The 21,555-nt window shown below is 36.8% G+C and overlaps 3 protein-coding genes across 7 annotated transcripts in view; 2 read left to right on the top strand and 1 right to left on the bottom strand.

Moving 5' to 3' along the window:
- slc39a13 (solute carrier family 39 member 13) overlaps nt 1–4,410 on the top strand; it is a 16,795-nt gene extending 12,385 nt beyond the window's left edge. For all 5 annotated transcript variants that reach the window (XM_016552846.1, XM_016552847.1, XM_016552845.1 and 2 more), the window contains 6 exons: nt 1,136–1,264; nt 1,433–1,522; nt 2,299–2,349; nt 2,564–2,696; nt 3,971–4,070; nt 4,191–4,410. In XM_016552846.1, coding sequence (XP_016408332.1) covers nt 1,136–1,264; nt 1,433–1,522; nt 2,299–2,349; nt 2,564–2,696; nt 3,971–4,070; nt 4,191–4,266 — 579 coding nt within the window. In that variant the 3' untranslated portion in view covers nt 4,267–4,410. The remainder of the gene's footprint in view (nt 1–1,135; nt 1,265–1,432; nt 1,523–2,298; nt 2,350–2,563; nt 2,697–3,970; nt 4,071–4,190) is intronic.
- Nucleotides 4,411–9,224: 4,814 nt separating this feature from the next.
- LOC107740420 (transmembrane protein 178B-like) lies at nt 9,225–18,824 on the top strand. Its single transcript, XM_016552850.1, has 4 exons — nt 9,225–9,878; nt 14,917–15,030; nt 16,233–16,370; nt 16,568–18,824. Exons 1-4 carry the CDS (start codon nt 9,500–9,502, stop codon nt 16,816–16,818), a joined length of 882 nt encoding a protein of 293 aa, XP_016408336.1. The 5' UTR covers nt 9,225–9,499; the 3' UTR covers nt 16,819–18,824.
- Nucleotides 18,825–20,210: 1,386 nt separating this feature from the next.
- Nucleotides 20,211–21,555, bottom strand: part of LOC107740476 (growth arrest-specific protein 2-like) — a 25,325-nt gene continuing 23,980 nt past the window's right edge. The window contains exon 8 of the mRNA XM_016552934.1: nt 20,211–20,420. Within this exon, the coding sequence (XP_016408420.1) occupies nt 20,211–20,420 (210 nt within the window). The remainder of the gene's footprint in view (nt 20,421–21,555) is intronic.

Here is a 21,555-nt window from a genome sequence, read left to right on the forward strand (position 1 = left end):
CCTTCCCTTCTAATTGTAACTTTTAATTGGACTTGGTCTATGACTTGAATCTGTTTGTGAATGCCTATGTCGGAGTCTTCTTCCTTGCTTACGGGAGACCTGGGAGTTTGATTGATAGCCTCTGCTCTGTTTGGGTAGCTATAAATAGCATCTAGCAGGAAGCAGCTGCCACCAGCATTCCATCAGCAGACCGACGGGCCACAGAAGTGAGCCACGGTGCACAGAAACCACAGCTGAGAGGCCTTACAGACTGTGGGCTAGAACAGGGAGGAAGCGTCTAGTTCTGTTATTACAATCTAAAATACCTGCTGCTATAAAGGATGATTGTTTTCTCACAGTCAGCCTTTGTCAGCCATTTCTGTCTCCTCAACGCGTGGAAAGAATTTTGTGAATTTAGAAGCAGAAATGTTTTTAATGAGACAAATGCTTACATTTTTGGCAATGTTCTGTAGAAAGCTTATACAAAACCGTTTAAAAGTTTAGGGTTTGGTAAGATTTTGAAATCTTTTTGAAAGAAGTCTCTTATTCTCATCTCTTCAAGGCTGTATTATTATTATATATTTTTTTAAATACAGTAAACTAATATTGTGAATTGTTACGGTTTAAAATGACTGATTATATACTGATGATATATTATTATTTTAAAAATGTAATTTATTCCTGTGACAACAATGCTGAAATTTCAGCATCCATTATTTCCGTCTTTAGTGTCGCATGATCTTTTTCTAATATGCTGATTTTGTGCTCAAGAAACATTTCTTAATGTTAAAAACAGTTGTGTTGCTTAATATTAATGTGGAAAGTGACACATTTTTTTTTCCAGATTTATTTGAATAGAAAATGGAAAAACAGCATTTATTTGAAATAGAAATCTTTCGTAACAATGTCAAAGTCTTTACTGTCACTTTTGATCACTTTAATGCATCCTTGCTAAATCAGTGTTAATTAATCAATCAATCAATCTGGCTGACCCCAAACTATTGAATAGTAGTGTACCTGGTTAATTTTTCTTAGTATCCTATTTAATCTTGATTTGATAGTAGGTAAAATTGTCTATTTGCTCTTGAATGCTGTGAAATGAGACCCAGATTTGTTAGAAAGACTTACTGTGGTGTTCTCTCTCTTTCCAAACTAGTCATCTTCAACAGATCTGAGCAGCGAGGTCTCTGTGTCCCCACAAACAAATGGCATCTGCTCAAACAACAACTCCGACTCCAAGCCAAAGACTGACCTCAGCCTTTACACAGAGCCAAAGAAAATAAAGGTAAGCTGCACACACAAATCATGCCTTGTGCACAATAAAAGGTCTAAGTGGTTATTAGATTATTAGAGACAAGTACTAGGACAGTTTCCTTGGAAGCAATCATACAGCATTTGTAAAGTGTCTGTTACATATTATCTTTTCTCTTACATTGTTTCTTTATTTTTTCAGACAAGTGGTTATCTAAACCTTCTTGCTAACTGCATTGATAACTTCACTCATGGGCTGGCAGTGGCAGGAAGCTTCTTAGTAAGCCGAAAGGTAAGAGCAAACAGAGATCAATTCCATATAAATGGGATTCAGCCTGCATTTTTACTACTACTGAACTCAATAAAGTAATGCTAAAGGAAAGCCGATTGCTGCTAGCACAGCCTGCTATAGAGTGCACTATTAATGACTAGTTCATATCTTTGCTTAATGTGAACAGGTCTGTGTAGGGCAGTTGGATGTCTGGTAATTATGACTTCATGTGCTTTATAAATAGATTCAGAGTTCCTGTGTAAATATAATGTGGTTTGGCCACTTTTAAGCATTTTAAACCTTAAACTGATCGCATCCCCCATAATTCTTTTGGTCAGTGGTGATCATTGCAAACAGTGAGATAGAGATGTTTATGTAATGTGTGAGAATATTTATAGTGCAGCAGTATTTATATGGCTTTGTGAAGTTGAAGTCCAGGTGGAGAAGCATAAGGCTCCCAGCATGCGTGGAGAGGGAGTTTCAGAGGAAATGGACTTGGTGCAACAGAAACCACTGAAAACTTGCACTGAAAAACACACGTTTACACATTTGCTCACTGGCCTGGACATACATATTTGGCTGCAGAAATGCAAGGAAGAGTATTGATGGAGAACTGTGCCATTTTACGGTTTTTGCTACCTCCCCCATAGCTTCTGTTGATATTCAGTTAAACATATGTGGCAAATAAACATTGTCTGGATTATAAAATATGGTTTTGCTGCCCTACCATGGTTGAATTAGAAAACAAGCGTATACTGCAATATATTTACAATACCTTATTTTACTTGTCCTAACAGGTCGGTTTCTTAACAACATTCGCTATTCTGCTTCATGAGATCCCTCATGAGGTACGTATCTCAGTATCTTTCTCTTTCTCTGTCTCTTGAGTTTCAACCAGGTAATTAGTATACAGGAACAATGCATTTCATTTTTTCAGTTTATTATTAGTGACTTGGAATGAGCAAGGAGTCATTACTGCACGTGAAATGTCTCAATACTTTATAGTACTCAATACTTACCAATTTTCGGTTGCTGTGCACACATTTCTGTCTTCATGGAAAGGTGGGAGATTTTGCCATTCTGCTGCGAGCAGGATTTGACCGCTGGAAAGCTGTCCGTATGCAGCTCTCTACAGCGTTAGGAGGAGTCCTGGGGGCATGTTTTGCTCTTTGCTCCCAGTCACAGCATGGGGCAGGTGAGACACCACAGTCCTCAGACATCTCTCTTCTCTCAGTCTATACACTACTGTTCAAAGGTTTAGGGTCAGTATGATTTTTCTAATAAAACAAAAAATGAAAACTTGTATTTAGTAAGAAAGCAATAAATAATGTTATTTCAAATAATTGCTGTTCTTTTGAACTTACTATTCATCAAAGAACACTGAAGAAAAATTATCATGGTTTCCACAGAATTATTAAGCACAACTATTTTTAACACTGATAATGATAATAAATCTTTATTGTGAACCAAATCAGCATATTAGAATGATTTCTGAAGGATCATGTGAGACCGAAGACTGATAATAATGTAATGGAGTAATGGTTGCTGAGACTAGAAAACACTTGTTTTAAATTGTAATAATATTTCATATTACATATTACATTTTTACAGTAGTTTAAATAAATGCAACCTTTGTGAGCATTAAGCCCGAGACACACTGCACGATTTTCGGCTGTCCCAGACGAATCGTGAAACAATCGTGGCGATTTCTGTGATCGTGGCTCCTAATCGGTGGTCCTATGTCGCACAGTGAGTGAGGTTCAAAGACAGCCGTAGTCACCGTCTTGCGACCAAAGATAGCATACAATAATTTTCTGACAGTGTTAGAAATTCAGCATGATCATCGCACAGTGTGTTTACTGCTATGACCCACGTTTACCGACCAGCCAATAAAAATGCGTCATGAAATCAACGCAACATTGTGCTAAAACACAAAACTGCTTACCTCAAGCTCTTATCCCTTCCTCTTTTGCCGCTTCCACTTTTTTTTCAGCACACATAAAAACTACAACTGCCTAAGTGTGATTTCATCATGCTGTTTTTGTTTGCCACTAGCGCATGCTGATGACATTTTATTCTTCTATAGTAACGTGCGTCGTAGCGTACGAGTCAGTAGGTGTCATCATCGTACAGTCTACATGAATGTCGTACCCAAGTTTATTAGAACCATGTCGCACAGTGTGATTTGCAATGATCATATAGGATTGCTATAATCGTGCAGTCTGTATAAGGCTTAAGAGATGTATTGTATCTTTAAGCTTTTTCATGTTTCTTCTGATTGTCAGCATTTGTTGTTGTTTGCAATGTTGTTCTTCCTTATTTGTGACTTGCCATCCCATGCCTAACATGACTTTTAGCAGCTACTGATACTTAATAAATGAGTGTTTTTATTTGTGGAAAACTCATAAGCACATAAGCAGCTTATCAAACACATTCTTCAGTGTTGGTTCTGCTCATGTGTCTTTCTAGAGAATGCCACTGCCTGGATCCTGCCCTTCACCTCAGGTGGCTTTCTCTACATTGCGTTGGTCAATGTGGTACCTGATCTGCTACAGGAGACCAACCCTAGGTAAGGTGTTCACTTCCCTGAGAATGGGGTTTTCTGTCTGTTTGTCTCCCACAGTAAAATCCTGCCATACTTCACATTAAATAAACTGAATGTCCATGATCGTGTACCCTGTTCCCACAGGAACTCCTTTCTACAGGTTCTGCTGTTGTTTTGTGGGATAGCAGTCATGGGTCTTCTCTCAGTCGTCATGGACTAGCCACAGATGAGCACTGCTTTTATCAAGGGGCATTTAGAGTGCTACCTAGCATGTTGGAGGACTTAGGGACAGTTCACTCCACTGGTTATGCTTTAAATAATTTTTGTCACCCCCCAAAGACCATGCGAGGAAAGACCTAAGAAAGAAACAGCCTTGACAATCAGGTGTTTGAATCTGTGTCCATGTGATTTTAGCCTTATCCTTCATACACTTCTGTGTCCGGATTAAAACTGAACTCATGCCTGAAGTTGAAAATTGAAGGGAAATACAGGTTTGTGCAAAAGGTGCTCCAGAATAACAGTGGTTGCATTTGGTACTATTTTGCATTCTTGTTCATGTTTCTGACGGTTTTTTTTTTGTTTTTTTGTCAAACACATTCCCAATGTAGGTTACATCAATGTGATTTGCTTTAATTGTATGGAATACTGCACATGCAGGTTTCACAAGTCAACACTTTATCCTTTATTAAGAGACAAGCACATATGCTTACATAATCAGATTTTTGATGGTCATCATCATTCCGTTTCTATAAACTAATACTGCTTCACTTTTATAAGTCTTTCTGTTGAAGTTAAATCTATACAAGCTCATTTCATGCTTCATTTGCTCAAGACATCCACACTTTGCATGACTACATATTCCTAATTGCACATACATCAGTGAACACACTCCTGTTGTCAGACACTTTTGAAATGCTTAACTGGCCTTATTTTAAGGTATTCCTCAGTTATTTTTTAAATTGTGATGTCTGTCTTTTCTTACAGTGTTTAGTCTTGTTACTGATTGTGTCCTGATAGCCACTACACTGCTGCATTTTAGCTTTAATTTACTGATTTTCTGTACAGTTCATTGTGGTCCTGGCATTGCAATACACAGTTTTGAGTGATTTAGTCTTGAGTTATTGATGGATTCATAAGCAGACACTTCGTTTACTTAACTGACTTGGTGCCATTTCAATCACATTTTTAAAAAGATAAAATAGTTGATAAATGGATTGTCTGTTTAAGAGTTTTGTATATGGAATGTTACTGAAAAGAATGTTCTGAACGTGTCACATGGCAGGTCAGAACAGTCTTTGCCAGATTGTAAATATTTGAAAAGAGATTATATATATTTATTCTGTAAACAATGCCACGTTGAAAGAAAATTTTTTTACTTTTAAGTCCTCCCAATGTTATATTTGAAATAAAGAAATATTACAGTTTGATTTCAAACTGATGTGACGTCTGGTTTATATGTGTGCAGCTTTTACTTGTTGGGGTAGCACTGCTCCCAGCATTGTGTTCCTTGTAGAAATGTATTAATCAGTTCAGCTGACAGATCTAAATCATTTGCTCACCTCCTAGCAAAGTGTCTCTTCTCTCTACTGCTGAAAAGCTGTTTGGGTAGTTCATCTAAAAATTAAAATTCTGTAATTTACTCATCCTTTACTAACATTTTGAAGAATGTTGGTAACCAAGCAGTTGACGGTAGCTGCTGACTTCCACAGTAGTATTTTTTTTCTATACTATGGAAGTCAATGGCTATGAACTGCTACCATTTTTCAAAATATCTTTTATTTTCAACAGCTGAACAAAATTCATACAGGGTTGGAACAACATGAGGGTGAATAAATGATGACAGAATTTACATTTTAGGTGGCTACACCTTTAATAACAGATTATCACAATCTCCAGTGACTCCTTTTCAGTGCAAATAAAAACAGAAATTCTGAAAACACGTTACTTCAATTAAAGGTGTAGTTCACTCAAAAAAATAAAAACGAGATATTTTGAATAATGTTGGTAACGTTGGTTTGGAACAATACAAGGGTGAGTAAAAGATGACAATTTTTATTTCGAGTTGAACTATCCCTTTAAAGGAGTAGTTCACCTTCAGTTGCTGGTCCCCATTGACTTCCATCGTATGGGAAAAAACCGCTATGCGAGTCACTGGGGACCAACTGAGGGTGAACTATCCCTTTAAGGGACGAAAACAGATTCACCTTGATTTACCTTTCTTCAGTACATTTGAGGGCCATGTTCTGATCTACATTTAACCATTAACAGCTTTTTCTATTTCAGTTTTATTAAATTGCTAAAATGTCTTTGTGTTTTTATTTTTAATTTTTTAGACTCAGAGACATACAGTAGATTGCGTGTGACACCAAAGTGATGTATGTTGAGTGAGTGCCTTTCGAAACAGGTCTTTTCTATTGAATTAAAGTTAATAGACTCTAAATGACATTTAGCAGTCCTGCTTTTCATGTCAGAATGACACTGCATATACAGTACCTTCCCGAAGTAGGAAAATGCATTCAATAATGAGGGTTTGATGTTTCCAGCATACAGTGGGTACGGAAAGTATTCAGACCCCCTTAAATTTTTCACTCTTTGTTATACATGTTCTGATCTACATTTAACCATTAACAGTTTTTTCTATTTCAGTTTTATTAAATTGCTAATGTCTTTGTGTTTTTATTTTTAATTTTTTAGACACAGAGCCATACAGTAGATTGCGTGTGGCACCAAAGTGATGTATGTTGAGTGAGTGCCTTTCGAAACAGGTCTTTTCTATTGAATTAAAGTTAATAGACTCTAAATGACATTTAGCAGTTCTGCTTTTCATGTCAGAATGACACTGCATATACAGTACCTTCCCGAAGTAGGAAAATGCATTCAATAATGAGGGTTTGATGTTTCCAGCATATGTTGCACATGACCTGCTAAATTACCACGTATTGCTGTTACATGCCCATGCAGAGGAACCATTATGCTAAATCACTCTCTTGAGATGGACTCCCCACCATGTTGAACCGTTAGCAACCTAGACCGTGCTTCTGTGACGTATGTACGAGCATTGGCTTTCCACTACTGTTCCTCTATGCTGATGCAGTTTGCTTGGATGACAACTGCGTAGTCTTTTTTGAGTCTATTTTGTCCCATGCAGTCTGCAAGGTCTTTGCATTTTGATATGTCATACTCAAATGGCTTGCATTGCCTGCCGCTCCAAGTCCTGTATGTGTTCAAAGTAGCATTTCTGCAACGGTGTTCGGCTATGCCAAGATGCGTGCCACAAGCACATTTTTACTGCACAGTCTGGGTCTGAAATGTCATATGGGAATCAGGGGGTGGTATTGATTTTGTGTTCACACTTGTCCTATTTCAACACAGTCTGTTTGGCAAGGGACCGTTGCCATAACGACTAGCCTGTGGGTTGTCTTCCTTTGTCATCTGCCCTGACAGAGCCCACTGTGTGTGGGAAACTGCCTGGAACTTTAGACAATGTTATGCCGCTTTTTTGTATTTGAAAGTATTTATGTCTTGTCCTTCAAACCACTTTTGATGGGCACCTAAAACACGGCTGCTTGTACTAACGTGATTTATTCTCCTGTATGTTGACCTGAACCTTCCACGCTTCTGAAACTCTTCTCAGTGCTTCTCTCCCTCTCTGTGGGCCACCTCCATGGATGGCAGGTGGCAAGTTAGTGCTGCTACAGTTCACACAAGTATATTAATATAAGAGTTGAGTGCACCTGATCATGGGGAAATGGTGAGAACGATATAGAGAGGAGCAGTGAAGGAAAATAATGCTGGAAGAACAAGAATGTCTGAAAAGGACAGATGCAAAGTTTTAGACTGGATGTGATGTGGAAGGGCAAATGTCTATCAAATTTGAGATTTTGCTGTAAATGTATGTTTTGTTATAGCACAGTAACAAGTACTTTCTCAGTTCTTATAGTATGGGTTGGATTTGTACTATTTTATTTATTTGCGGCTGAGAATGTTTCAGAAGACAGTCTGCTGTATGTGGGCAGGACACTGTGTTGTCTTCTGGGAGTTTCCTTTGAGCAGTTTTCTATTCGGTTTTGTTTACTTTTCTGAAAGTGCTAATATATCAAAATTTTCAGGTAATCCAAGGAATATGTAAGACATGTTTTTTTCTGTCTGTTTGGTTATATTTAACTTTGAGAAAGGGAAATGCTGAAATTGTAATTGAAATTTGAAATTGTTTCTCTCGTGAACATATCTGTTGGAAAATGAATAGCTAACACTCATTTTTACTGTTTTATTATAGACATTTGTTCTTAAGAAAGCAACACATAGTAAGAAAATTCATTTTAGCTTTTTTCTTTTCTTTTATTGTGGTAACATAATGCTTTTTTGGCCTATCTCCATATTTGCTGTATTAATGTGTGTTACCAAATAAAACAGGCAAATACACTGATTTTGTTTGGAGAGAAAAAATTAAAGCTTGTATTTTGAATTTATTCTCTTTATTTGATTTGAAATATTTATTAAGACTTTAAGTTGTGTTTACAGGTTATGCCTCCATGCACTCTTGTACTGTTATGACTGCTCTTTTTTTAGTACTTTATCTTATATTTTATTTGATTGGTTGGGGATTGTGTTTTTGGGAGATTTTCTTATCTTTCAGAATTTTGAAATAAAGATATGATTAATAGCCATTTTGGGAGTTTCATACAGAGTGAGAGTATAATGAGATTTATTTATTTTATTTTTTTTCTGTTTATAAAACAAAGGCTGACCATGTACATGTTTATAAGACAGATTTGGGTAAAAAAATAATTTGAAAAAAATAGATGGGGTCCCATTTTATATTGGGTGCTATAAGTCCTTAAGAAAAAAATATTTGTTTGGTAAAATGTACTTATGTTCATGTTATATTGCAAAACACTTTTATTGCTATTGAGGTGGGATATGGTTAAGGTTAGGGACAAGTTTGGTGCTTTGGTTAGGTTTAGGGGTAGGGTCAAAGGTGTATGTAAGATAACTAATAGGATACAGTCTTGAAGAAATATTTAAACAGCTGGTTGTATCTGTGATGCTGTGCTCAAGTTTGTAATCAATAAATGACCCTCTCATGTTTATCACTTATTCCTCGTGTTCCCGAGGCACCTAATTGGTCTCTTCTCAGTTCGCTGAGGCCCAAGAGGAAAGAGAGAGCATTGCACTCTCACACCAAGCACCACTCTGGTCCTCTCCTCGCATCGCCTCTCCTCATCTTTCCATCTCTACACCTCTCCTCAACTCAAAAGCAAAACAGATGGTGGAAACGCAGCACATCTGTCCGGTCGCTCTGCAACAATAGATCGCATCGAGTTGGAGTCGAGCCTGGTCATGTCAGCGTGCGAGAACTGCTAGAGATCCGGTGTGTTTTCTGGCTTCGCCTTTCACAACGGCTGCCGAGGGAGGACCGCGCGTCTGTCTGGGTTCTCCAACGAGCGGAGAAGATGGCCGCCATTAAGATTTTAACCAGCGCGGGGCTTTTCTTGGCGTTTTGCGCTCTGGTCTTGTTGGCTATGGCCATCTGCACCGATTACTGGTACGAGACGGATGCTCGGCGGCATCGCGAGCGCTGTAAGAACTACGCAAACAAGCGTAACGATCCCGGATACATTTACATCTCAAATCACAACTTGCCTCTCCAGATGCCTCCAAAGGGCTATGAGAAGAAAGCGACGGAGGCGCGCGTGAAACGGCACGCTCCGGCTTCGGCGACGGCCATGGAGTCTCACTGTAGCCGCCAGTTCAATTCCACGATATCCGGTCTGTGGAGAAAGTGCCATCGCGAGGGCTTTGACCTGGAGACCGAGGATCTCATTTACAAAGGTGAGGTGCTTTGTCAGTCACTGGAGCCTCGGTCCAGGCCGTTTTTGTTTTGAAGCGAACGGATGTGCAAGTTCATCCAGGGGTAAATTTCCCACGACTGTTATCAGTGCACTTGGCCATTGGGTTAGGTTGGTCCTTCCTGTTTTCACCGTGCCTACATGGCATTAACCTCCGCTTAGTGGCATTTCATTTATTTAATGATGTTATGAAGTTTAGTTGGAAAGCGATGTCAATAGTAAAGGGGAAATGTGGAAGGCCTAATATCAGATCAATCCGAGATCCGAGGTGCTGAATGTGTCCTGTGTGAAGACGGCGCAGATAGTTGCTTATATACCACGAAAAAGTGCACTTACAGACTATTTAATTCTTCTTTGCTACATAAATGCATTAATGGATCGATGACAAATAAGGATGTCTGAGATGATAAAAAAAAAAAAAAAGCGATTTAGAAAGAGACATGGAAACCTGAATGGTGTTTACACCATACTGATTTGGCAGAGTTATTCCTTTTTTTTTTTTTAAATAATCATATATATAATATTTTAAAAGAAAACTTTTTTTGCAATCTCTTAAATTACACCACCTAGATGGTTTTGACTTTAAGTTCCACAAAAAAGAAAATATATATAAATAAAAATCTTCATCATGAACCAAAGTCATTTTTTGTATGATTCGCATTTTAATGTATTTTTGAATGGCATATCTGAACAAAAAGAGGGTTTGCAGATCTTTATTGTTCTCTCTTTTAAAATGGTTTCTACCTTGAAGTAGGCAGTTGAATAAAGGCATTTTATTTATGTTTTTGAAGATCACTGTTTTCACTGTTTATTTTATTCCTACCAAAAAAGCACAAACTCACACAGAACTTAAGAGCATACCTGATTTTTGTTGTTCTTGTTGTTTGTTTTTTAAAAGAGCATCTTGTCTTTGTCTCTGGGATTCTGGGATGACAATGGAAAAGTTTAAGGCTGCTCTGATGCTGAATCATTTACACAGAACCAAAGCAACACCAAATGTGTTATGTAATGTATGTATTCTAAATCTCATGTAATCTAAATGCTCAGGGTTGACGAAAAGAAAAGAAAAATTACTGGAGGAAGGACTGTGTAATGCACTGTTCAAGTGTGAAATATAAATGTAGTACCAGCGAATATGAGTATTGGTTTTTGTAAAACAAATTATGACCTACTCCGATAATACTATAAGGAATACCTAGACTATATAGTTTATCAGATAACATTATCCATAAGATGATCAGACTTAAGCAAAATGATCATATTTTACTTACCCTCATCATATGAATACTAATCTCATGTATAAGAGGCTTACAGCACTCGTCTCTACCATTTGGTACAGTATTCTTTGATAAAGATCGCATTCCACATTATGTCCAGGCCTTAAATATTAAGTGTGAGCTTTTACAGCAGCCATTTCTCTTGCTGGGTTGCAAAGAGAAGGAACGCTGCTCACTTGACCATATCTTCATCAATAATTTGTTCATTGATTTTCCCAGGTCACCCTAAGTGGCTCTGTAGATGTCATGAATGATGAAGTAGTGATGGTGTGCAACCATTCCAGTTAGACTGTGAGCCAACACCCAGGAATACATCGCTTCCAGATTTATAGTCCAACCCTGCATTATCAACACAGTAATCTTTGTGTTCACATAAAGCAGCCAGAACATTGTTCTTGATCATCCCAAATGAATATATTTGGTCCTAAATTTAAAAACAGTACAATATAGATGTTGACTTGTCCTAATGTTTAAAAATAATAACAATAACCGAGAACTGTAAATCCACCAATGCAAACTGACAGTGATCCTTAGAGAACTGGAACAGTTCAGACTAAATCCAATGAAAATAGTACGCCATGTGTCCTCTTATCCAAATTTAAAATGCTTTAAACATATCAAAATGCTTTAAAAAGCTGAATGAGACTAAATGTTAAGCATCTTTAGAGAGTAGTCTATCACAATATGAGCATTAACATCAATAAATGAGCTGCAAATTTGATGTTTTTAAAGAACTGATCTGCAGGGTATTCTTTTCTTTTCTTTTAACTTTAGTCCACCAATTAATTTGAAGTCTCTTTGTAGTTTCCATCAGATCACAGATATTCTTTTATGTTTTTCATTGTTTACACAAATAAGAGTGAAAATACCAGCTTTTTCTTCAGCAGAGGATGAACAGTTGAATGTGCAAAGTGTCTTTGTGACAGATTTTCAGGCTTTGATGTGTCTGTTTGTGATTATGACATAGAACAAGCTGTCACAATATATTTGACACATAGATATGATAAACATGACACAAGTGCTCAGCTCACGCACAGGGTCTGTACAGCAACAAACTCAATGCCTTTTGTGCCTTTGAGTCTTTGTAGAAAATACTTCAACAAATCAATTTAACACAGTCCAGTTTCTGTAAAAACTGTAATTAAATGGCGGCTCATCCTTTTCTTTATCCTTGACCTCTCCTCTCTTGTTTTGTCTAATCCACAATATCAGCAATTGATCCAGCATGCTTCTAATGACAGAGAATCCAGTAAAGCAGTTGTACACACTCAAGTGCAGCATTTGTGCTTTATATTCTGTGGTGAATAAATCATGTTTAAACTAGGCATTTTGATGTAGCAGGATGTGGTCATGCTCTGATGGATTATATGAGAACCAATTTGTTGTGTTTTAGTCATTCAGTTGACTGATGTTGCTGAAAGCACGTTTCTGCATAATCAAATCTCTTAGAAGATTATGATTGCTATTAGTGAAGTGTAAACGGGTGATTAATATTTGTTACTCAGTTACTTGTTACTCAGCGTCCTGGTCTGGATCTGGGTCTTGGCTTATGGTCTCAGACAAAACCACATGGTCTTCAGCTAAGGCTGTGTGTCATCCACTAAAATGTGAAATCCTTTTGACTTAATTGTCAACGTTAGTAGATTTGTACAAATATGATGCAATCCCTTTTTATCACTTGTTTTTTAGTTCTGTAAAATGTATCCATTTAAAGGTCTGTTTACAAAACACGTTCATGTTCTATTCAATTAAACTTTTGCTTTTGAAGGAGCAGTTCAAAGTACTAATAATTCAAAATTATAAGGTAGAAAACTCTGGTCTCACTTTGACCCAACTGGCCATAACCTTTATGTAACATTTCACATTATAATTCTCACATTATAATTAATTTTGAGAAATGCTATGGGAAACTTGCTGGGGTTTAACGTATATCGCTGACATTCATTGTACATTTTCTGGCTGTTTGAGTAGATTTACTGGAAATATGTATAGTTGACACTTTTCTGTGTGCTCCAAAGCTTACTTCCAATTTTAAGTTCAGTCAACCAATTAGGTTTTACAGTGGCAGTGACAATGTATAGAAAATTTGAAAGTATTCAAAATAAAAGTTTATTGCTGGGAATCTATGGAAGCCCATTTCTGCTAAAAAAAAATAGAACTGCAACTTTTTATCTCATAATTCAGACTTTGTTTCTTGCAATTCTGAGAAAAAAGTCAGAATTGTATTATATACGCTTAGAATTCTGACTTTTTTTTCCTTGAAATTCCAAGTTTGAGTCTCACAGTTCTTAGTTTATATTTCGCAATTCAGACTTTTTCCACCATGGAATAAAAATAATAATAATAAAAGGTAATTGACACTTTTTACTTGCAATTACATGTTTATATCTCACAAGTCATACTTTACTGAAGTTAACATCTCGCAATTCTGACTTCATATCTCTAATTATATAAAAATAATAATCTGAACAAAGTCTGAATTGCGTAATAAGAACTCAGAATCACAAGAAAAAAGTCTTAATTGTGAAATAAAAAGTTGTGATTGTGATTTTTATTCCATGGCAGAAAAGGGCTTCCATAGGAATCTGAAATAAATGTTGGCTGAGAAAGTTTCCCCTGTCACCAAGGAGGCAATCAACTATATACTGCAACACAGCTAAAACATTGAGCGATATAGAGGCATCCAAACAGAAACCCACTCCATGTCTTCCATCACCATCACCTAGTCTAACAACTGGAAGAGTGTCAAACCATACCACGCACGTTGCAACACTTATGAATAGAACATGTATGCCTGCTCTGATTTATGCAAATCAATCCCAGACCAAATCATCTGCTGGATGAAAGCTAAAAATAATGTTGATGTGGGGGAGAAGAACACAAAGTTTACCTTGAAAAACCCTGCGTAGCCTGTGGCGATAGAAATGTATTTGTTATGCAAGTCATTGCAACATTTCATGCTATCTGATTCACATTTGAGGTTTCTCTGATAAAGATTAGAATTTTTACCCGATTAAGCCTGTTTTATGTCCAGAAGGAGGAAACCTTATGAAAGAAAATGACTGTAGATGGTTTCCAGCTTCGTGAAGTGCAAGTTAATTATTCTGAGGTTTACACTCGCCTGTTCAGGATTCATACAATTGTCAACAGTGAGGAAGGCAATCAGCACTAGACACACACAACACACTCACACTTATGTCATTCATTACAGTGCCAAACAAGTGCTTGTCTTTAATAAAAAATACTATGTAATGTTATACTGTTTAGGAATTTCTACTGATGCATGGTGGTTTTTATTTTATTTTATTGGCATGTTTTTTTGGTTAAACATAACTCTTCCCTTTAAAAATAGTAGTTTTGCAGTCATAGGCTTTATTTCAGTGACATTAGTACAGTCCAAATACTGAGAGATTTATAGATAGTATTAAAGGTTTAAATGAAGTAGGTTTGTTTTTACAGCCTGGTGCTCTAATTTTACATGAAAATAAAATCAATATGAAATGCAACTGTGACATTTATGACCCTGTGCATTTGATCATATGCACCTAATTGCTCTCCAGGAAATAGACTAATTAAAGTGAATACAAGCATGGGCCTCTTGTGGCATTCTGTGATCACAACAGACCTGCTGATCCTCAGGAGATTATAGCCTCTGACTGATTAGCTTTTCCTAAACAGTCACTGTAAATGTCATTAAAGAGTATACTTATGCACAATGTTTGATTCATTGTTTTGTTCAAATAGGGTTGATTCAGAGATGCACCCCTGTGAAGTATCATTACACCTCTTCAATCCTGCCTCGAAACCTTCCTGTCAACATCACCAAGACCATCCGGCAAGATGAGTGGCATGCCCTGCGTGAGTCTGACAGTCTCTTTTTTTACATGTGTCAGATTTACAAAATTCATGTCTTGGGGTTTGAGCCGTTCATTATTGCATAAACAATTGTGTCTGTGATGTGCTTGTTCCAATGCAATATTTATGAAACACACTTATTTTCTTAGAAAAGATTGTAATTGATCCTTTCCTAGTTGTAGGAATATTTTGGTAACATATGATACTTCTGCACGTGACCCTAGAGAGGACAAACCGTGTGTAGAATGGATGGATGGATACTATTGTAACCCTCCTATACTTGACATCTTACATACACACTTTCAGTCACTGCCTACACTAAACAAGATTCATTATTTCACCAAAAAGGTCAAACATTTTATACTGCCCGGTAGCCTGTACTGACAAACATACAGAATACCCACTGATGTGAATATTTGATTAATTGATAATGATGAAATGTTTAAAATGACAGTAAAGACATTTACAAAGTTACAGAAGATTTCTTTTTTTAAATAAATGTTATTATTTCGAACTTCCTGTTCGTCCAGAATTCTCAAAAATGAATCAGTTTACACAAAAATTTTAATCAGCACAATTATTTTAATATCGATTATAAGCAATGTTATTTTTGAATGGTAGTGAATAGACAAATTACTTCATAACACTTTATTTTAAGGTGTCCTTGTTACACATGTTACATGTACTTACTATTATAATAACAATAAATGATGCATGATTACATGCAAGTAACCCTACACCAAACCCTAACATGTAGTTTATTAATATTACTCAGCACTTAAATGTATAACAAGGCACCTTAAAATAAAGTGTAACCAATTACTTTATTCAAGATAATGTGTACAAGAAGTAATATGCACAGACAACATATATTTTATCATTGATTATTATTTCCCTACCCTTTTTTTCAAATTAATATTTTATCTGGCCCTGTGTGGCCAAAAATTTGGTGCATTGAAATGTGCTTTTTATTTATTTATTTTATTAGGTATAATCGGCTGCTTTGTTGGCAAAATGTTGCAGGAATTTGTTTCATTCCTGCCTTTGTAGTAATGTGAAATAATAATAAAAAGACCTTGATGAATAAAAGAAAAGCATTGAGAATGCAAAAGTAAATATTTAACATGCAATAGAAGTCATCACTAGATGCTTACAAGCCCTGAGTTGTAACAAACGAGGCTTAATGTTGGTGTTTTGTGCTGCAGATCTGCGGAGGATGACAGCAGGTTTTGTGGGCATGGCTGTCTCTATCATTATTTTTGGCTGGGTCATCGGAGTTCTTGGATGCTGTCAACAGCATGATCTCATGCAGTATGTAGCTGGACTACTCTTCCTCATGGGCGGTAAGAGACGGAGTGTGCGTTTGTGCGTGTGTGTGAGAGAGAAATAAGTAACTTGACTGCTCAAATTTTTTTTTTCATTCAACAAGGTGCTTTGAAAATAGATCAAAAGCTTTGCATCCTATATTTTTGTGATCTAAAAGGAAAGGGTGTTTCATGAATGTTTGATGATACATCTCGAGTAATTTCCCCTCTGGCAGGAACCTGCTGTATTATCTCCCTTTGCACGTGTGTGGCGGGCATTAACTTCGAGTTGTCGCGTTACCCACGTTACCTGTACGGCCTTCCGGAGGACATCAGTCATGGGTATGGCTGGTCCATGTTCTGTGCCTGGGGCGGACTGGGTCTCACCCTGCTGGCCGGTTTCTTATGCACGCTGGCCCCTTCTTTAAGCAGCCCCTTGGCCCGCACCACAGTCCACAAATCCAGGCACGAAAATGGGACTGTGTGATCAGAGACTTCTGGAGCAACACACAAATGTATACAGTGTCTACATAAGGACAACGCATCTGGCCTATTCATCATCATGCAGTATATTGACTGGATCATTTCTCTTTCCATGTTCATATGACTCCAGTGACTCTTGTTGATCACCGTTGTCAACACAACTTGTGTACACCGTCCATTTGTTTAAAAGGTTGAAGTCTGTAAATGGCCTGAACACTGCTGATAAAGTCAAATGGAGACACAAGCACAGACCACCAAGCATCTTCCACCGTCTCACATGTCTCACTCTGGTTCTTTGTGGCACAAAAAAAAAAAAACCCAATGAAAATGGGGACGGAGAAGCGAGCTGGAGGCGACTGTCTTCTCTCCAAGAGGATAAAACGGTGCTCTCTTTTCAAAATCACACAACTGCACAGAAATCTTTTCAAAGACAACAAATAAATCTACGGTTTTTCTTATAGCTGACTGGCGGTGTGGAGGATTGTGAGTCCGGAGTGAAGAGGGGAGCAACGGAAAGGAGAGAGAAAAGTATTTCTGTCACTCAAGCTTCGAGAAGCACATTTCCCAAGGCCTCAAAGAGTCCGTATGTGTAAAAATACTTTGTTTTGTCTAGATTTCAGGTATATTTGTATGAAATTATGCTTGGGATATAAATGAAGCCTTTTCTCTCTTTGTTATGATTGTAACGATCGGTGACATGGCTAGCTGTTTTGAGGAATCTGACCAAATTTGAAGAATTTCGGGCATGTGAATTACCAACTTAATGAAAATGTTTTGGGGGTATTTCTGAACATCATTTCTCATGAAGCCTTATTGCTGTTATGAGCACAACATGATTCGAATCAGAGTTATACGAGAGCTCAGCACCTTCCAACCACAACTGAATGTTGCTGAATAGTCAAGATACGGTTACAGCTCGGGCTGCACATGCAAGATTTTGAAGGAAATTCAGTGTGGTTTAGCCACAAAAAGTGACGATAGAACAGCGTTATGTACAGAATTTAAATCAAGATGATGGATTGCAGGTAGAGTGTTTGATATACAGTACGGTACATGACACGCAACAAGCTATAATGTTTACATCATGTAATGTTTGTACTTAGATGACTCCAACCAAACAATATTTTAAAAACCCCAACAGGCCTGGAAGTTTTATTCTAGTAATAATCTAGTAATATCTTTTTTTTAAGTGAGTGTTTCCACATTATCATGAATAATTCATATTGATTCTTCTCTCACCAATGGATATTATTTATTGAGGATGCTACTGTGAAAAGCACAGTTTCCATAAAACATTTACCAGCACCTCACATGTCTTTGCCAAATGTTCATTGATAATCTCCTAGACCTCCACAGAACCCAGATCAATTCTTGAGCACAATGTACTGATGTTGATATTAACTGTGGGATGAAACGCAATAGATAATGTAAGACTTTAAAGATGGCAAATACTGTGGATGTATTCCAAGTGCGCACTGGAAACTGTGGAGTCCAGTCATTTTTAGGGTAAAGCTTACAGCTGATTGGCACAAACATTTATGTCACAGACATAAAATGAACAAAGCCAAAAGAACAAATCCCTTTAGGTGGATAGGAAAGTGCTGTATTGAGTGTGACCTTTCTGATGAACTGCAGATCAGGTATTGACTGAAAATATAGTGGCAAAGAAGTAATAAACACCACTTGGGAAAAGATTTTTGTTAAACGTCTGAAAATGTGAATGTTTTGGACAGGATTTGAAAAAAGAGCACAAGAACAATGTGGGAAAAAAAGCTTTTCTAATAAAAGCAGCTTCAGCTGTTTTGTCATTTATGGGAAGATATGAGAGACATTTGTACAAAAGCTGCCATATTCTTTGGCAGCTGAAGTAGCACAACTCTTTTATTTATTTTTGGGTATGAACTGTTTTTACTGGTTCATTTCATAATTACAGCTGGAGAAAACAAGTATCATTGTCTCGCATGCCGTCATATTGATTCATTTCAGTGTATTTAGATTGTGTCAATTTTTTTAAATGATTTTATTTTATGAAATAAAATGTTAGTAGCATTTCATCACGAGGTACTTTTCATTTCTATTTCATTCAGTTTTTTTTATTAAAATAGTTTTGAATGTTATAGCCCACTTGGGCTTCAGTTTGACTTAATTGCTAAATGAGCTATGTACATGCTTGGTGTAAAAAATTACAATACTAATTATCCAGAGTACATGAATGGAAGCATATGAGGCAGGTGGGTCATGTTTAATTCACTTTCTATTCTAGACGAATTTCCACCTAGAAAGGCAATATTGCAGTAATGCCACGTGCTGTACTGAAATACAGTTAATAATTTGAAATGGGGCACCACCTAGAGGATATTTGTGGAACATGTTCACTTTAAACCCTCATTAAGAATACAATACAAGTACAATTACAGTATTTGTAAAGTCAAACAATCAGCATACAACACACATAAATCAGAATTAAAGGTTACAATAAAATAAAAATAAAGTAAACCAATATTGGCTTCCCAGTAAATGATTCAACAGAGATCCTGCCCTTTATGTTTTTAAAATTTAACATAAGAAAAAAAAAAGACACAAGGAGATGAAAAATTCTTAATATCTGTAAACAAACCTCAGGAGATACAGTATGAGATACCCTATAAAAAACATGGGTAAATATTATTTTTTATTTGATACTCGGGTGTATCAGATGGTGACCCAGCACATTATCAAAATTGTATCTTACAAAAATAAAGAGAATGTTCTTTAAAAATAAACTTTAAAATGTATTAATATAATCATGTACTGTATAGATTCATCAGTATGCAACATTAACATGCCTTGGGCTGAATATGTAAGCAATTTTATATATTAGCAATTTCCTTTTGGCTTGTATAGTTTTTCGTTTTCTCCCTTTTCCCCCCCTCTTTATATTTTTTGAGTCACTACCCAAAAGGTTGAAGACCACTGCCCTGAAGAAAGATTAATTAAATTACAAAAAAAAAAAAAAAAAGATCAAGCCAGAATGCTGCAGATTTTAATACAGCCAAATTATGACTATTTCTGCTCCTGGGAACCCTGTAAATGTGAAAAGTGTCCATTGGGTGTTAAACAGTAAAGTTTAGCCATCTGTCATTTTGAGCATGGGACAGAGGCATTCAGTGTTTCATAATCTGATGAAATTGTATCTTATTCTGGCTCCTTGAGGCTCCCCATGTAGCCTCTTCAATTCACATTTATTATTAAAATATTAGGCAAACTACATAGAAACATAATAGCACACATCTGCTCAACAAGCTGCATGATTTGAGGTATCATATAAGCACAAACATTGCAGTCCACCTGGGCTACTTCCCTCCTAGAAAAAAAAAGCCTGCTGTTGATTTAACAGAAGTAGCATTTACTGTCACATTACTTCTTGAAGCGGGAGTGAGTACCCACGACCAGATAACTGTCCCGGGACAGCTCTCTCTTGACTGGGGACCTGCCATTAGGCTTGCAGGTTTTGGTTCCAGGCCGAGCGATCTCAGTCATCTTACAGGGGTCATGCTTTGACAAGTAAGTACCAAAGGTCTCCCATCCACCGCCAACACGAACCATGGCATGTTTATCATTCAGCATCTGTAAAAGCGAGAAAGCACAAGAGAGTGTTCCCCATCACACCTCAAATTAAGAATTGTGTTTAATATAATTCCTACAGTAAAATTTACGGTGAAGGAAATTACTTATAAAAATGTGTCAGACTCTTTTGTTTCTGCCATTAATGTCTTAAAGTGCCCTTATTATGGCTAATGAAAGGTTCATATTTTGGTTTTGGGAGTCCCCAACAACAGGTTGACATGCATGCAAGGTCAAAAAACACTTTCATTGTCTTATAATATGCATTTATTTTTACCTTACTTGCTCAATGACTCCCAAACGATTCGCTCAACTATTCATTTTTCCAAACCCCTCCTTTGAAACGACTCATTTCAATGATTCAGAGTCGACTCTTTCTTTTGAGGGACAATAACTTTATGCACGGCGCACTTTCAGTTTTAAAACTTTGCAGGATGTTTTCATTCACTTAGAGCTGTGTTACACACTGAATGAAAGGTAATTTTCAAAAATCCATAATAGGCGCACTTTAAAAATTATTGCAAATCACATAGGCTACAATAAAAAAAATGTGCTCACAAGTGATATTTACCTTTTTTTTTGTTGTTTGTTTGTTTTTTTGTATTATTAATCTTCACACTTTATGTCTCATATAAGCCTATCTGAAGCATCTGATGCTCCTCACTGATAATTGTTTCCTTGGTAAATACAGTAATGCTAACTTCTGAAAAAATTGTCAGGACAAAGGTTTGTTGTGGTGACAACGATGCAGTCACCGTATTTGAATCATTTGAATTTAGGGCTGGATAAAAAATATAGATATCTCGATATTAATCGATTCTCATTTTTACGGAATGATATAGATTCTTAAATCCCAAGAATCGATTAGTCTAGCCTGTTTTCAGTTAATGGACGGAACGTTGAAGGGCACTTCCCATCCAATATATCACAATAAGCATTGTGCTTTGGTACTTTTAATATGAAACATAGTCTCAGATTTCAAATTCTGTCCATTGTATTGCAATATTCAAACAACGCGAGGCGCACGTGAACTGATCAGATCTCCTCCACATTAATACGTTTCAAAAAGTTTCAGCACAAAATAAACATGACTAAACATCCGAAGGTAAGTTAAAAGAAAGAGTACAACTTTACAATC

This window comes from Sinocyclocheilus rhinocerous, unplaced genomic scaffold (assembly GCF_001515625.1).
Source record: "Sinocyclocheilus rhinocerous isolate Xijiao unplaced genomic scaffold, SAMN03320098_v1.1 scaffold225, whole genome shotgun sequence".
Lineage (NCBI taxonomy): Eukaryota > Metazoa > Chordata > Actinopteri > Cypriniformes > Cyprinidae > Sinocyclocheilus > Sinocyclocheilus rhinocerous.

Excerpts from the sequence above, each read along its gene's own strand:
- LOC107740420 (XM_016552850.1), top strand. The coding sequence starts at position 9,500 with ATGGCCGCCATTAAGATTTTAACCAGCGCGGGGCTTTTCTTGGCGTTT. Across the intron at positions 15,031-16,232 it reads AGATGAGTGGCATGCCCTGC|ATCTGCGGAGGATGACAGCA; the intron begins GTGAGTCTGACA and ends TTTGTGCTGCAG. Across the intron at positions 16,371-16,567 it reads ACTACTCTTCCTCATGGGCG|GAACCTGCTGTATTATCTCC; the intron begins GTAAGAGACGGA and ends CCCCTCTGGCAG.